General features: G+C 31.1%; 2 protein-coding genes and 1 long non-coding RNA gene across 3 annotated transcripts; 1 reads left to right on the top strand and 2 right to left on the bottom strand.

Annotated features, from left to right (window-relative positions):
- Positions 1 to 443: 443 nt before the first annotated feature.
- On the bottom strand, positions 444 to 2,959 carry LOC111414172 (uncharacterized). Its single transcript, XR_002706249.2, has 2 exons — positions 2,887 to 2,959; positions 444 to 761 (listed from the first exon to the last, which is right to left on the bottom strand). It is a non-coding gene; the product is annotated as an uncharacterized lncRNA (long non-coding RNA).
- Positions 2,960 to 3,895: 936 nt separating this feature from the next.
- On the top strand, positions 3,896 to 13,625 carry LOC111414238 (SUN domain-containing protein 2-like). Its single transcript, XM_023045527.2, has 6 exons — positions 3,896 to 4,084; positions 4,159 to 4,355; positions 4,430 to 4,624; positions 4,673 to 4,918; positions 7,608 to 11,983; positions 13,035 to 13,625. The coding sequence occupies exons 1-6, from the start codon at positions 4,068 to 4,070 to the stop codon at positions 13,188 to 13,190; spliced, it is 5,187 nt and encodes a 1,728-aa protein (XP_022901295.2). The 5' UTR covers positions 3,896 to 4,067; the 3' UTR covers positions 13,191 to 13,625.
- On the bottom strand, positions 13,443 to 17,250 carry LOC111414247 (sterol O-acyltransferase 1-like). The gene is made up of 6 exons (XM_023045539.2): positions 15,215 to 17,250; positions 15,017 to 15,154; positions 14,683 to 14,962; positions 14,473 to 14,633; positions 14,148 to 14,421; positions 13,443 to 14,080 (listed from the first exon to the last, which is right to left on the bottom strand). Exons 1-6 carry the CDS (start codon positions 15,259 to 15,261, stop codon positions 13,646 to 13,648), a joined length of 1,335 nt encoding a protein of 444 aa, XP_022901307.2. The 5' UTR covers positions 15,262 to 17,250; the 3' UTR covers positions 13,443 to 13,645.
- Between the last annotated feature and the right edge of the window lie 14 nt (positions 17,251 to 17,264).

Here is a 17,264-nt window from a genome sequence, read left to right as displayed (position 1 = left end):
ATAAAGAAGAACAAATTCTATTTAAATAAAAATCGAAAATGTATCCCTAATTTTAAATACATTTTAGTTAAAAAACATGACACATTAATGAAAAATATCTTTATTTAAATACTTTAAATTCGATAACATTTAATATAATATTTGATAACATAATGGAAATACAAAAGAAAATTATGAACTTTCTCCATCATTTTTAATGGATTCCACTTTTACTTGAACACAGCAAATACGAGTGCGTATAAGAACCCAATTACCCTATTTTTCCTATTACTTTGCGAGCTCAAAACTTTTCCACTGAGGAAGGCTTAAGTGTTTTCAAGCAACTTTTACCGTTTTCACTTGATACAAAAGCTAGGGGTCTCTAGAGAAATTTATTATTTACGTTTTATTTGTACAGAATTGTTAAAATTAATTAAAAATTAATTAAATAATATAAAAATAAATTAAAAATAAAAATTTATTTCAATAAAATACATATACAAGATTAAAAATGTTATTGTAAACTTATTTGTTACCAAAAATCTGATTCATTCTAATCCTTCCCTGTTTAAACCAACAATAAACTAAAGACCAACATTCTTTCGATTGCGGATCTAAAATATACCCTAATTTGCAAATACAACTTGGTATACACTCATGTGTTTCAGCACATATCGCAGTTGAATTCGCGTAGGTTCCATATTTGCAGGTTGGTCGACATATTTTGGGGCAATTTTCGTAAACTTCTCCTTTTTTACATCTTCCAAGATTCATAAATTTTACTATAAAAAGTATTTATTAGAAAAAATTAAAATTTACAAAAAAAACTGTAGAATAACACAAGTTTACAAATTCCTCAACGTAATTTGATGCGCTGAATCTGAATCATCAATCCGTTTGTTAAGATTGATTCTGGATTTTGAGTTTTTTAAATTGTTTTAAATCTACACTTTGCTAGAAAGTAAAGAGGAATTTGGAAAAAACTGTGATAATTTTATAAAATGTTCAAAAAAAAAACATTTACAATCCACTTTGCAAAGTGGATTGATAAACGTTTTAGTTACGTTTGCGGAAGTTACATGCTTGCTAAAAGTGGTAAAATAATAGCAAATTAGCGTATTTGCTATTAGAGACAGGATTTATTTTAGATAATTAAAAGCAATATCTATATAACATAAACAACAACATAATGTACATTCTATATTGAGTCTAAAAAGGGCTATCGACCAAAGTTCTTCCGCCCCATGTCAATAATTAAAATTTTATCAGCCACATATTGTTATCCTGTCACAATCCTATTGTAAATAGTGCCGAATTCTGATTGTATAAATAGGGGTGACATTGCTTCAGCCATCTTGCTCTTAGATTTGTTTGCTAAAATTAGAAGTCGTTCCGTCAAAGGCTTTATTTCGGTTTTTCCATATAGCGTTTTATTTGCGATGTTGTGCAATGGAAACTTGTTCTTTCTCCAACTTCCAAACTCCTTAGTGTGCATCGCTTGCTATCATAGGTCAATAGGCTTGCATACTCTAAAATTGGTCTACAAATAGTCTTATAAATATGCTTGATGTTAATGCCTTCTTTCTTATAGGTTAAACTTCCAAACAGCTTTGCTCTGGTGATTGCTTTCATTTTAGCCTTTTTTGTGTCTATGTGGAACTTCACTTTGCTGTAAAAGATTATACCCAGGTATTTGATGTTCGCTGAAGGACTTGCGTCTGTCTGATGTATACTGTTGGAGAATTATCTGTTATCCTATGGAATGGTCTTAGAAAATGTTTTTGAAGCGTTTATGTTAATTCTCCAGGAAGAGCACCATTTAGTTATTTTGTTAGTTGCTTCTTGTAATGTTACTATGGCTGTTTCAAGTTTCTTCCCATGCGCTATTAGTGCAGTGTCGTCGGTATATTGCAACATATACAAATTACTGAAAACATCTTCCTTGTACTAATAGTCAAGAAGACGCGATTTCAACAAATGCTCAAAAAGTTTTGATATTATTGGTAAGATAGCTATTGGCAGAAAATTGTTAGGATTATTTACATCACCTTTCCTGTATATGGGAGATATTCTCGCAATTTTCAGCTCATTAGGGAAAATGAACTGTTGAAATCATTTGTTAATAACAATATTTAAGGGTTCAACAATGATGTAAGCAGCCCAACCCATTGCCAGTTTGTCCAGGTGTAAGAGAAAATGGCCAGCAAAGATCGCCGTGAAATGTAGTGCTTCAACAATTCTTCAAGAAAGAAGGGAACCTGTATTTTGGCGATGACATTAACGGCTTATTTGATGCTACGAATACACTGTATGATTGAACGGAATAGCGTTTATTCATTGACGGTTCAAAATACAGTATAAAGATTGCTCTGCTGCATTGGAAATAAAAAACCATCCATTCTAGTTGATCATGCAGTACAAACGAATGAATTGTAGGACACAATGCGTGCAATCTTTGTTCAATATCAGATACAATGAGAATCAATGATAAATTTGTGGTAATTAAAAGATGTGAAAGTGACTAAGGTGACTAAGTGCAATCTGGATTCCCTAAATTTTACTGCTTGTTAGAGAAAATTGGCAAAGTCGTTTGTTATGAGCCAGGAAAACAAAACGTCTCCACTGTGCCCTTTGTAAATCCACAGGATATACTTCTGCTACCTCTTCACATCAAACATGAGCTAATTAAGAACTTCGTCAAAGTGCTCAATCGTGAAGGTCCGGATTTACATTTAATTACCAAAAATTGTATAAATTAATTTATTAAATATCTCAAAAACTAGAACGGATCTTAAAGAACGGATTGTAGATTCTGATTCAGTGTCCCTAATTACCTTAGAAATAATATTTGGTTCCTCAGCTCCAAAACCATGTATACTTGTGTAATTAGAGATTAATATTACTTACATGAGTTTACTTGTAATACCAAGATAGCACTTGCAAAGCACAAAAAGGTGAAGAATCGTAATTGAGACATTTTCAATAATTAAATATTTTTTCCAACAACATCTTTAAATACTTTTTGATTATCAGATAATACTAAAACTTATCGGTGTTTTTCTTTGCTTACTCATGAAATGAACACTAAAATTTTTATTATTTCTGTTTAAGGATTTTACAATGTTTAACTTTAAAGCACACCTTACTATTTTGAAATTATCTAGAATCATTTTAATACTGCAGTTATATTGTTTGTACATCATTTAAATTGTATGTTTAACACATTTTTTATCTAGTCAACTTTATTGTTATTTATTGACATTTTCAGTTGTTACATCATATTGCACTTACATATTTATATCTCTTCTTATACTTGTATCTATCATATATTATACATATTTTATACTTTGGGTGAAGAGGAATGGGTGAAAATAAGAAACGAAGAAGACGTTCACGAAAAAGTAAGAATCCCTACATAAATTTTATCAAGTACTTCAGCGACAACAACAATGTAAAAGGAAGAGGTTTTTTGTCATACGTAGCTTTAGCTTGGAGTAATTTATCCAATGATGAAAAGGAATCGTTTCGAATTACACGAAAATCTCAAGCACAATTGCAAATAAATGAGAGCCCACTTGAACGTTCAAGAACAAGTAGTAACTCTTGTAATTTCTAAAGCACTTTATTCTATACCGATTTATTTCTTTTATTAAATAAACTAAATAAAGAAATACAATTTTTATTATTATATTAAAAATAGATTTCAAATAAATTCGATTTCGCGCCAACATTCATGTATATCATTAGTGCCAACACACAACGACAATATCAATTAAAATCATTTAATTTCTTCTTTAGGTATCCTACACATCTTATTATATACTTGATAGTCTTAAAAATGTATAAATCGTATTTTTCTTCATACAATGTTGTACAAATAAATGATTAAAACTTTATTTACAATTTAGTTATTTTTAGGTTTATTACAAATATACCGTTGGTACTATAATTTCTTGTTATTTGGGTATTTTTAAAACTTTAAAAACTTATTTTTAAATGGTATATTTGAAGTAAAAATTATAAAATAAACAGCATTTCAAGATTTCAAGTACAAAAAATGAATAAAGATGTGAAATTACCGCCGAGATATGCCAAGACAAGCAAGGTTACTGCTCCTAACCTCAAAAATAACCTTCAAAACAACCTATATAAAATCAACTTATTTATTTATTTTTGTAGTAAATGTCGTGAATGGGAGAAAGATAGGAGGAATCGATTGAATAATTCCTTTTCGGAACTTAGCAAAAAGTTACCATGTTATCAACCGTCATTGAACATCAGCAAAATCGAAATCCTACAAAAAGCTGCTGGTTACATCGATGAACTTGATACTCAAGTTAAAGATTTGTTGGCTAATAATGCTCCGAAAGCAACGTGTAAGAATGCTTTAATAAAAAAAATTTATTTTACTTTTAATTGTTGATTTCAAACCAATTTTTTTATCTAATAGGTGAGAAAATTAAAAAACTACGTGATCAAATAAAAAAATTATTAATTCGTAATGAACAACTTTGTAATCTTCTTAAAGATGCTGGAATTAGATATCCATCAGAATGCGGCCTTGTTAAGTTTAAGACACCCAAAAAATGGGCGAACAAAATTACACAAGATCAAGCGAAAGCTTTGGCAGACAAAGAAGCCCAAAGTATGTTATAAAAAGATTTTGATTCATGAATTAATATTTTCTTTTTAGAGGAAAATAACCATAGTAATACGATCAAAGAGAAAAGAAGCGATAAGTTAAAAAAGAAAAACAGCAGTTTAAAATCGGTCCAAAAAGCTAGAGTAAAACGGAAGGAACATAAAAAGCTTGTACAATCAGCTTTTAGGTTAAACATTGCGCAGAGTAATTTGTTAAGTCTAGTCACAACACAATCATGTTTTATAATTACTAATACACCAAAAGCATCACAAACTGGTGTTACCAAAACAACAACAGGTAAATATTTATTTAGGTTGGATTGAATTTAGATAATTTTATTTAATATTTGTCACAATTTGTGAAGTCAATACAATTTAAACTTACAAGTTTACATATCAGGGGGGCTTTAAACTATAACAACCAATAAGATATTGACATTCACTTATAGTCCAAGGATGCAAAGAAGTGTTATGACCTTGCCCAGTATACACCATATAAGGTTTTGTTTATATAAACAGTGTCTCAAATGTTAAGAATTTGATACAACTGATGGACATTGGCATAAAACACATTCTATTGTTAACCTAAGATGATTCATTAAGTTTAATGATAATTTTCACGAATTTTATGTTTTTTTATTCATATTTGAGGTAACTTTCAAAAATATTTCAAATAGAAACAACGTTTTTAATAAATTATTAAAAGATTTCCAATGGGCTGTAAAAAATATGTTGCTGCGTCATTCACACAATAGCTCCTCTTTAGCTCTTCCAATGCAATGAAAGGAAAAAACCAAATTTATTTGAATTATTGATGTGATTTTAGCCTGAGCTAAAATCTTTGATAAAAAATTAATGCAACAAATATGGCGGCTTGTTAAAAATTAAAATGTGCTTCACATTTTTTTTTTTTACTTTTACAGACTAAAAAAAATCGTAAATTTTAGCGGATTGAAATAATTCCAGTTCCGGCTATAGAGAATCTATTTACGAACAAAATAAGCCACGAACCAAAAAGATCGGTCCATTAGTTTTTGTGTAATCATGAACTATTTTGTGAAAAACAATTTTTCTGGGAAAGCGTTTAAAATTGAAGTACTAAAATTGAATTTAAGTCCTTCTTCTTCATAGAAAGCCTAGCCTTGTGCATATAATTTATTTTTTTTCTATTTTGGCCTGTTTAGTAGCATTTAATGCTCACTGTTCAGAACATTCCAACCTTTTCTAATTTCGAAAACGTCCAAATGAGCGAATTCAGACTTTCTTTGCTACTCTGGATGTTTGCTCATAAACAACGTTGCAATAAATCCATAGCTTTTTAACTTCTGCAGAAAGTGGTGGTCTTTTGTGCTTAACTTGAGGCTCCGTATTGAGTGTTATAACTTGGGTTGCACTTGTTGTACGTTTAACTTAGAACAGAAAATGGATAGTTTCATTTCATTAAACCGAGATCGCTTGCAACCAAGGCCCTAGTTTTCATGCCACTTGATGATACAAATTTATAATAGAGCCGATATAGCTTGCGGGCGAGGCTCCGCGTTATGTGTTATAACTTGGGTTGCACGCGCTGTTCGTTTAACTTGTAATAGAAAATGGTTGGTTTTATTTAATTAAGCCGAGGCCGCAGTATTTTATGCTTTTTCGATGATACAAAATTGAATACCATTTAATGCAGCGACTCATCCGCAAGCGACCTCGGCTCTGTTATAAATTTAGCCGAGGTTGGTTGCGGACGAGACGCTGCTTTATATTGTATCATCAAAGTGGCATGAAAACTGAGGCCTCGGCCGCAAGCGATCTCGGCTTAATAAAACAAAACCGTCCATTTCTTTTTAAAATTAAACTAATAGTGTGTGCAACCTAAGTTATAACATATAATGCGGAGCCTCATCCGCAAGCGACATCAGCTCTATTATAAATTTAGCCAAGGTTAGTTGTGGACGACGCGCTGCATTATATAGTATCATCAAAGTAACATGAAAACTGGGGTTGTAATAGCTGCTTTAAATAATCGTAATCTGTGTAGCTGTCAATCATGAGAGAGCTGCTGATGGAGGGACAACATGTAGTCAAGTACAGACAATGGCTTCTTGCTCTCTTTGTAGCAAATGTGTATAAAGATTACATAAGAATTTATACATGCTATGTCTTTCAGCTACAATTCATATGGTCGACACATAAAATTTACTCACCACTAATTAAAAAACCTTCTGGTAATGTGAGGAGCGTTGCACTTCCAGAAACAGTCGTATTGGAATCTTATGCAGTACATTGATGGTATGTTAGGTAGCAGCAGAGGGGCTACTGACCTTGGAAAGTCATGTTTTGACATTTTCCTTTTCTATATACATGGTTTGTGTTCTATGGTTAAAGCTGTCTTAGTTTAAACTGTTATTCGCTTTTGCTTGGCAAAAATTAAAACTTCTGCCTATTCTCGATGAACTATAAATCGCTATTTTGATTTATAGTTCATTAAAAAGAAAGCATGGTTTCTAGTAAAATAAAATTTCTTTGTGTTAATGTTGGTTAAATATTTCATTAATGAGTCTCAGTGAGCCGACGCCTTTCTATAAAAAAACAATTTTAAATGTTTATGTTGTGGAAAACATCGTATCATTATTTTTCTGTTGGAATCTAATCGGTTGATTGTTGAATCGTCGAAAACAAAATCCTTTTCCACTCTAAAAAAGTCTAAATTAATTGTTTCCGCGCAAACTCAAGCTTTTTTTACGGTACTTATTTTTTACAAAAGGCTTACTTCCGTGAAATTTGTCCAAGCAAGTTTGCCTTAATGAATCGTCTTTTAATAGGTCGAATAAACAATTCTGAAGCGTCCTCAGCAAATAATTCACTTTTAATGTCCACTGCATTGAGCTCTGGATATGTTTTTCCAGACCGTTTTTTAGAAACGATTTCTGTAATTTATGTTTTTTAATGTATTAATAAGTATCATAGACTTAGGTACTAATTTATTTATTTTATTTTAGTATTAACAGATTCAAGAATATTATCAACACCATTAGTAGCCTCAAATATAAGACCAACGGGCACAGTATTTGTAGCCAATAACAACCTTTTACCTACATTTATTCATCAACCGGCATTAGTTCCAACTCCAATTTTAGCAACAAATCCTGTAATTGTAAATACGCCGTTGCCACGTGCCGAAAATATAGTTCCTACAATTTTAACCAGTTCCATTCTCGTTAATACAACCGTCACAAATAGCAATACCGTTCCAATTAAAATCGACCGTACTCAAAAAGTTCCTGTGTCTAACACTACTTTAGTTACTGCTAATGGAACGCCTACGTGTTTAAACGTAAAAACCGCTTCTAATAAAAATAATCAAAGTGTTTCATCGTCTTTGGTGAGTTTACCAAAAATTACGACGACGAAAACTTTGCTACCCTTACGACCCAAAGCTCATACTTGTACAACTCAGGCTAATAAAGTTCCAATTCCAGCGTTAAGTGCTGATTATAAAAAGTGTTTGTTGAGATCGATTAATTTGAATACGAATGTGGTGAGCGGCGTTAAAACTTATTTAAGTAAAAAAAAGGAAGAAAGTAAATGTAGGGGACCACAAAAGGTTGTAATTAAACAAAATGTAGTATTGAAAAATAAAAATAATAATGAAAAAAAGGGTGAAATTAAAAAGAATCAAAAAAATCGTTTAAATGAAACGGATGTTGAACAAAATAAAAAATTGATTAATCACGAAGAAGATATTTCCCCACCGAGTGAGAAAAAAATTAAATTAAGTGATGAAAAAGATGATGGTAATAAAAAGAATCCTACCACTTTAACGTATTCAATCGTTTCACTTTGCACAACTACTTTAACTTCAACTTCAATTTTAAAGGAACATGGTTCTCAAGATTTATTAACAACGCCAAAAATCGAACCTGAAAAATTATCTGAAAACAAAAATGAACACAAAAAAGCCGTCAATATTGCAGTGGATTCTTTACATTCTGAACAAAAAGAAAGTGGAATTGAAGAGCATCCTGAAATTTTAGGACAAAAATGTAAAGTTTTAGAAAAACAACCTGATATTACAGAAACTAAATCTGAAATTTTAGTAAAACAATCTAAAATTTTAGAAAAACAATCTGAAATTGTAGTTAAAGAAACTGAAATTTTAGATAAAGAATCAGAAATTTTAGACAAACAATCTGAAATTTTAGAAAAGCAACCTGACATGTTAGAAAAACAAGCACTTTTAGAGAAACCCTCAGAAATAACACTTCAAGACACACTAACACAAAAAGACGTTGAATTTAAAGTACCTGAATTAAACGATCCTTTAGGTCACTCAGAGCTTTCAAATGATATTTTTGCTTCGTTATCTCACGTAGCTACTGGTGGACAAAATCCAGAATCAACTTCACCAACTGCAGCGTTTTTGTTAGCTTTCCCTCTAGTTTCTTCGTTAAATTCATTAAAAGTAACTGAAGTAATCGAAGATGAAGCGACAGAAAGTCAAAGAGAAACCCCAACCTTACTTCAAATTGGAACGATGGATTCGACCAAAACAACTCAAAGTCAAAGCGATACTTTAACACCGAGTTTATTAAATTTAGATAATTTTTCGTTTTTCCCTAAAGAATTTTATCCGAGTTTCGATATGATTAATACAAATAATTCGGATAATATAACTAGTTTAAATAATAATTCCGATGCAATAAATACTTCTTCAAGTTCACAAGTCTCGATTGTTAAAAAAACTTCTATTTCTAGTATTCAAAGTAATTGTACAACAACAAATTCTAATAATAGTGGGGTGATAAATAAGATTTCATCTTCGGGAATTTCAATTCAAAGTAATCCGCTCCCGATTATGTCTACTTCTTCGTCTTCTTCGAGTGTTAATGGAAAAGCAATAAATACAACAATTTCAAGTAATTTGCCACAAAATAATGGTAATATTAATAACACAAAAGTAATTTCTAAAAAGCAAGAGTTTGAGGTTGCAAAAGTAACTTCATCATCTCAAGTTTATTCAGTTGCTAAAAGTGTAACGACTCATTCTATATCGAATATCTCATCTATAAAAGTTGAAAGAACTCAAAAGAATGAAAAATTTTCTAATTCTCACACTATGCCTTCTTCAGTTAATTACCCACCAAATATAAATTATGATTTTTCTTACAACAATTCGTTTTTTTCATCTGAAGCTGCTCCTCAAACGAATTCTATTGTTCCAAATGAAAAAGATAAACTTATATCGGATAAGAAAAATTCTTGTTTCTATCCAGCAACAACTACAAGTTATTCTTTAACAAATCCAACTACAAATTATTGTTTACCACCTGTAACAACAATTTCTTATTCATTACCAATAACGACAGCTCCTTATGTGACGGTTACAACGACGTCTTATTCTTTACCAGTTGTTACAACCATTAGTCAATATAATACATTTAATCCTTTTACGGATTTACCATTAACGAAATCTTCGTCCTATACATCATCGATTACTTCAAAGTCTTACAATGATATGTTGAATACTACAAATACTTATTCGTACAGTTATGGAGATAATTTAAATACAACTACTTTTTCTGCAACTAATTCTAAATGCGGAAAAGATAAAAATTATTACAGTTTTAATTATGACAATTACGAATATAAAGAGTTTTCTAAACCTTACGAACCTGTTAGAAATCAATACAATCAACCTTATTGTTATAATAATACGCAACCAAATCAACAAATGAAAGAAAAAAGTGTCAAACCTTCAAGCAATACGAATAATACGAGTTCATCTAATACAAGACCTCCAGTTAATTGGATGACTACTCCAGATGTGCGTCAACAATCGCAGGATTTTATACCATTTTCAAAAGAAATGGATTTTACACCAGGGACGGTTTATCCCTCATTTTCCTCCGTAACTCAAAGTAGTTACTTTAATAATAATTCATACACAAATACGTTAGCAAATGAATTTACATCGTCTTTTCCTGAAACGCGAAAAATTGATAGTTTCTCGTCTATGCCTAATACATTTCAAAGAACAGACGAAGAAAATCAATTTTCTTGGTCACCATCGAAATTGCCGCATATGCTCGATCCGCCTCATGGTTTTATGTCGAATACTTTACCAACTTTAGTAGGAGATTTAGCATTAGGAAATCAACCTTTATTTCCAGAACAAAAAGATAAAAGCAGAACTAAAGATGTTAAAAGAAATAAATTGCAAAATAGTTTTGATTCGACGCAGAATTTTCTGTCTGTTAGCCAATTGGTTGATCATTCCAAAACTAACGATGGAAATTCTAATAGAATTCCGAATAGACGAAGTAGTGGAAGTGGTAGTAGAAATAATTCGAATAAGAATTCTAAATCTGCTAAAAGAAGCACCAAAAACGAAAATAACACAAAAGATGTGCAAAGTTATAATAAATTATCAAGCGCAGAAACCAAAATTAAACATCAAAGTCAATCAAACGATTTTAATTCAAATCAAAATAATAATAATGGTAATAACGAATGGAATCCGTTAGGGAGTAATAATAACAATAATAAAAATAGAAACGTTAAGAATCCTTCAAGTAGTTATTCAGCTGAAGCTTTAATTGGCCATCAAAACAACGATATTAGACAAAGAAATCAACAATCAAGTTATAATCCGATTGTAAATAAATCTTTACCAGTTCCGTTTTTAGCCGAAAATCTTTTACCGTATTTCCCCCCAGTTGATATCCAACAAGAAAATAATTTACTCCCTCAAAATCAAACGTTTGGACACAATCTAAATCAATCCAGTACTTTTGGACATAATTTCACAGCGACAATTCAAAATAACGTTTACTCAAACAATTCTTTCGTCCCAACTAATTTCAATTTACCTGATATTGGTAATACAACTGATTACAATGCTGGAATTATCGATAATACTTTTGGGCACGTTGTTCCAAAACCCCCACCAGAAAGATTTAACAAATCTAAAAATACAGAAGAAAAAAGAATCGTTCAATCTAACAATAGTTGTTCGTTAAATCAATTGTCAACGTCAAAAAAATCTAATAAGAAAAAAACGGTTGAACCTACTCTTCCTGGCTTAGTCGATTTTAGTTTTCTTCCAATGCCCGCAGCTATTAATTCTCCAATTCTTCCCGACGATTTCCATTCGCATACTAATTTTCTGCCACCTCCACCCACACCAACCCAATTATATCCATGTAAAAACCCTTTGTACACCAAACCAACATCGGATTTAAGCCACAATTTGTTGCCTTTACCACCGGTTACAAGACCGGGGGTACCACATCCGGAAATATCACCTTCATTAAACAGCGTTGGATCTAGTTTAACCAATTTCAATTTGAGTACAATATTTCCTGAGATAAATAAGGTAGGGTTATAAATACAGGGTTTGGCATTGAAACTTACTTTGTTCAATGAGACGAGCTAGTTGCGACGGGATAGTGTTTTTAGCCGAAAATGTTGGTGGCCGAATATTGTTAGAAACGGTACAATATTCTCCCTTGAGGTGCTGTTCCTGCCGGAGGGTCCATCTAATTGTGGGTGGGCAATTTTTTTTTAGGGCAATTGGAAATGTGTCCTGCAAGAGACTACGAGCATCACGAACCGTTAGAGCACCTTCGCTTATACTACTCGTCGAATTCTTCATTATGACCTACATTTTTTTCCATACAAAATAGTAATCGCACAACAACTTTCGGACATAATATGGTTTCACGACAAACAGCATGCAAAACGCTCCTTGAAAGATTGTTTGATGACGCAATTGTGTGGTTTAGTGATGAGGCTCATTTCAACATCTCAGGTTGTGTTAAACAAACTATACAACATCAATCCAAGGGAACATCATTTGAGGCCTCTTCATTCGCATCGGGTCATATCATAGGGCCATATTTTTTCGAAGAGGACAAACTCACGATAACAGTACATTCGGAGCGTTTTGTGGCCATGCTTTGTAATTTTTTTCTGCTAGCTCTTGAAAATTTTGCTACTGGCAGACTATGGTTTCAGCAAGATGGAGTGAGCAAGATATGAGAAAATTTTCCAGGGTGACTTATCTCCAACAGAATTGATACCTCGTCGCCCGCTCGCTCGCCATATTTATCCCCATATAATTTTTGTATGGGGTTGCCTCAAATCAACAGATTTTAACAACCGTCCTGCAACTCTGGAAGTCATGAAATAGTCCACAGCTTTTGCTATGCAGGAGATAGCCTACTTGCACTTCAGATATCGACTACAACAATACATTGACAACAAAGGTGGACATAATGACACATAATTAGTACATAACGGTAACAAAAGAAAATTTTAAAATATAAACTGAATATTTTAATTTTTTACCTTTGAAGAAAGAAAGTTTCAGTGCCGGACCCTGTACTTACAATGTTTTATAATGAATAAAAATATAATTTATTTAGGGTTCCAATATTTTGGATAATATGTATCCTGATGCAAATAAATCAAAGGAATATTCTTCCCATCGTGATTTTTTGGGAACCTCACAAGTTCCATTTTCAAAATCAAACCCGACAATGAGCTATATTCATTTAACATCTACTAATAATACAAATTAGCGATTAGGTTAATGTTTATGGTATTTGTAATTTATTAGTGAGTAATTTAATTAAGAAGATGTATATAAGTATAATGTGTATTAAGAATTACTAAATTAGAGAAAAAGTAACCGAAAACATTATAAGTTAAAGTTGTACCAATCTAGTTGTGCAACATTATTCAAATGAACATTTGAACCTGTTCAGGAGACTTATTATGAGTGAATGTTGGTTTTTTAGTTCTAGGATGAAATAAAAATAAAACAGCTTCAATAATCTATAAAATTTTATAGAACATATTCGATAAAGATTTAAATATGCAAAAACTTGTAGAGATACTATACACAGGTGTATATAAAAGATGCCACATTTTGGATAATCCTGTTCATTTGGTGGTCAGTGTATTGATTGAGTCATATTGTACCTGATTATTATAAGATTCTTAATAAACGTAAAATAATTATAAAAAAAAATTTTTAAATAAAATTTACACACTCATTCCTCAATATCCTAGGAATTAAATTATACAATACATTGGTTTTATTGATTGCACAATTTTGATTAACCACAAACTCAATAGCGTAAAATGTGGAGAGCAGTGCGACTCCTAAACCGGTAAAATACAGAAAAGGAATATTAAAAAGTCGATGTTTGGTGTTGATATGTGTAAATGCTAAGCCGGAAATGAGAAATATTAAAAACAAAAGCGGAAAAAAATGTTGCGAAGAAACTGTGCCGATGTACTCATGGAAAATAGCCGATATTAAGAAAACTATGAGTTTTGATGTGGTTCTTGAGTTGGGCGTGATGGTCTCGAAAAAATCTTGATAGATGTATTCGTACAACCAATCAGAAACAACAATGTTCCATTTTCGGAAAAATATTTTATAGTTTGTTGCAGTCCACCAATCCTATAAAAGTAAATAATTAAGAAAATTCATATCATTCTGTTCAAAAAATGAATTATATTTTACTTACAGTATAAAATTGTCTCTCTCCAAAACGCAGCATTTCAGCAAACGCATTTAACCAGCAATGTAAGACCGCATAAAAAAGGAGTAGTTTTGCTATGAGACCAGCTATGGCACCTTCTATAATGATTTTAAAAACTTGGCTAAAGAAATTTTCACTTATATTAATATTCTGGATTTTGTATAGAAACACTGTTTCGGCCACATAACTGACTGTCCAAATACAAGCCACGAATTCAAAGAAATGTTGTGTCACAAACGTCCAACGGATTACGTTATAGCTAAAATATTCTTATCATCAAATACATAAAGAAAAAAATGAGAAAATTTACCGTGGATATTCATGTCTATAAACAAGAGTTGGTGCAAAACTAAAATATAAATAATGTTTCAATGATGGTCTAAAAAACATTTTATCTGTATGTTGTTGATAATTAAGTACATTTGGCACATTTGTTCTTATAAACGCGTAAGATTTCATTAATAATCGTATCTAAAATTGGTTAGGTAATAATTTTTTCTCCAAAACTATTTTTTCTTACTTGTTCTATACAAAAAACGAAAGCTGTAACTAATCCCATTTTAATATTTTTAACAACAAACGGTACTAAATATAAAATTCCTGCTATGTACGATAAAAATATTACTAGAAATATCCAATCCAATAATTTTGAAAGAGCTGCAAATGTTACTCTTAAATTGCTCCAAAAATTGTAAAAAAAGTATGTCAATAAGTTAAAACAAAAAAATAAACACCACACCATTAATGTTATTGGAAATTTATCAAATCCATGTTGAAGTAAATACAAACCATAAGTCACCCTATAAAAAACAAATATTTGTAGAATAAATTTTAAATTCATTAAAAATACTCACTTTTGCTTTAAAACAAAACTAACAGTTACATCTCTTAGTATGAACCCCAATAACACACAGTACAAAATACTTTTAATTGTTGCAAAATTGGGGTTTTCTGTTAAAACAGATTCACGTAACATAAATATTTTTCTTTTACTAAAATGAAAAAATTAAATTGTTTCGTAACAAGTTATTAATCGAATTATGAACACTTACCGAATATTTTTCTTTGTAACTTTTAGATTACTATTTGTACGCATCATCGCAACCCAAAATTATACTAAAAACTAACCATGTACTCAGGAAAGTATTCTTTTATGTTATGTAGATTTGAACACTTCATTTAGTGTTTACCTCAAAATTATAGTCTTTTTTGTTTTACTTGCACCTTGAATTAGTAGTATAATTTATTTCGCTTCCATTATGCAGGTTTTTCAATAGTTACTTTATTTCCGATCGGTACTAGTTTTTAAAATCATTTTATATGCAGTGTTAAAAAAAGTATTGATCAATATAAGAGTTAATAATCTCTAAGTTTAAGAAAACAATTTTGATCAATTGTATATGATTTGTTTTTATTATAAGGATAATTTCGCAAGGAATAATACACGTCTCATGGATTAATTATGTTTACTCAAACATGTTTAATCGACGTTTCGGGCTATTATATGCCCTTCATCAGGATTTTAATATAAATCATTGTTGAAAAAGCAGTGGGAGAGCTGATAATTGCCATCTATAATTATTTTAATTGTTATTTTCATAAGGATTAGTCTATTACCATGTGGTTCTCAACTGCTCACTTGCGTGACTGAATTATAGATGGCAATTATTAGCTGATTACAATTACAACATTACAACAATTATCAAGTGATGAAAACTATGTTGTTTTTGAAGATAATTTAAATAGACAACTGTAACAAATGTACACAAGCAAAAGTTACTATAGAGGTAACAATAACATTTATCAGCAAGTGGGTTCAGTTTATGTTATTATTTGCCATGATGTGCCAATTGCTCAAGCTAAGAATTTGGTCTGGCATAAATAAAAGTTTCCTTCTCTTGTAGGTAAGTTTTCCTTATTTGATTGTTTCTTCTTTGCTATAACTATCTACTTTGTTTGACATTAGTACAAAATCGTCTGGATGTGCTAGATCAAGATCTTGTTTGACTTTGACTTGTTTTATTATTATATCCATATCAGCTACGAATATCATATTATGATATTTTAAAACCTTCAAATTTTCTGGAAAACATCTCTTTTAATGTTATTAACTTATTTTGCTCATGTAAAGTAATCTGAAGGTGTTTACAAACTATTATTTACTTTTTGACACACATCAATTAGCTTTTTCTGTTTTCTGGTATCTTTGAAGCACTCCGAAAAAACATCAAAATCACATTTTTTCATTCTTTTACCATCTTTATATGATTCTTCAGGTGATAAAAGATTATCTGATAAAATAAATTTTAATACTTAATGCTCTATTAGTAATAGATAAAGCCCTTGAACATATTGCTTATTTTTATTTATACATGTCAATTATCTCGGGAAATATTGTTAGGAAGGTTAGTTTTCTTGTGTAATGTCAATTACACTGTGAAGGAATGTTAGGTAAGATTAGTTTTCTTTTGAAATGTCATTGTAACTCTCCATTTTGGTTTGTTATATTTCGTATTTGTTTTGCTCTTTCCCCTTCGGCTCCTTGATTATGTTCCAGAACTGTTTCTCGTTTTCCTTATAATTTTTCCTGAACTTCCTTCCAAATTCATTCCTTCAAGTTTTAATTTTGCTCTTTTTACGGCTTCCCTTTACTAAATCCTCCATTACTAAATCTCTCTGTTCTTTTTCTTCAGAAACTATTTCAAGCTTCATTTTTCTGTTTTATCTTATTCTTTGTCATTCCATGAAACACCCAAATGGAGTTTCCTTACAGAATGGTACAGGACACCAAATGGTGTACATCACCAACTGGTGTACCCCACCATTTGGTTCTTGTTTTAATTTGACATGTCCTAATTGTTTTTGTTCCACATACTTTAGTTTCTACCAATATTATCGCTTCCCTGAACTTATTCTACCTATCATTAAGCTCCAGTTGTGGTCTTCTTTCTCTACTTCTTGCTGTTCTAGGTTTTGTAAACTTCCATTGAGTTCTCTTTCATACTTCTCTCCTATCTCTTGTATCTTAAGTTCTGTGTTTTTAGTCTTTCATAGATTAATGTTATTAGTTATTGACGCAGAAATCTATCATACTTTCGCCGT

Source organism: Onthophagus taurus, chromosome 2 (assembly GCF_036711975.1).
Source record: "Onthophagus taurus isolate NC chromosome 2, IU_Otau_3.0, whole genome shotgun sequence".
In the NCBI taxonomy this organism is placed as follows: Eukaryota; Metazoa; Arthropoda; class Insecta; order Coleoptera; family Scarabaeidae; genus Onthophagus; species Onthophagus taurus.
This window is presented reverse-complemented; position numbering and strand designations above follow the sequence as displayed.

What these genes read in the sequence shown, in the direction of transcription:
- LOC111414238 (XM_023045527.2), top strand. An exon ending in GGCAGACAAAGAAGCCCAAA is followed by an intron (nt 4,625 to 4,672) that starts GTATGTTATAAA and finishes TTTTCTTTTTAG; the next exon opens with AGGAAAATAACCATAGTAAT. An exon ending in TGTTACCAAAACAACAACAG is followed by an intron (nt 4,919 to 7,607) that starts GTAAATATTTAT and finishes ATTTTATTTTAG; the next exon opens with TATTAACAGATTCAAGAATA.
- LOC111414247 (XM_023045539.2), bottom strand. Translation starts at nt 15,261, where the DNA reads ATGATGCGTACAAATAGTAATCTAAAAGTTACAAAGAAAAATATTCG. An exon ending in AGTTTTGTTTTAAAGCAAAA is followed by an intron (nt 14,963 to 15,016) that starts GTGAGTATTTTT and finishes TGTTTTTTATAG; the next exon opens with GGTGACTTATGGTTTGTATT. An exon ending in GAGAGAGACAATTTTATACT is followed by an intron (nt 14,081 to 14,147) that starts GTAAGTAAAATA and finishes TTACTTTTATAG; the next exon opens with GATTGGTGGACTGCAACAAA.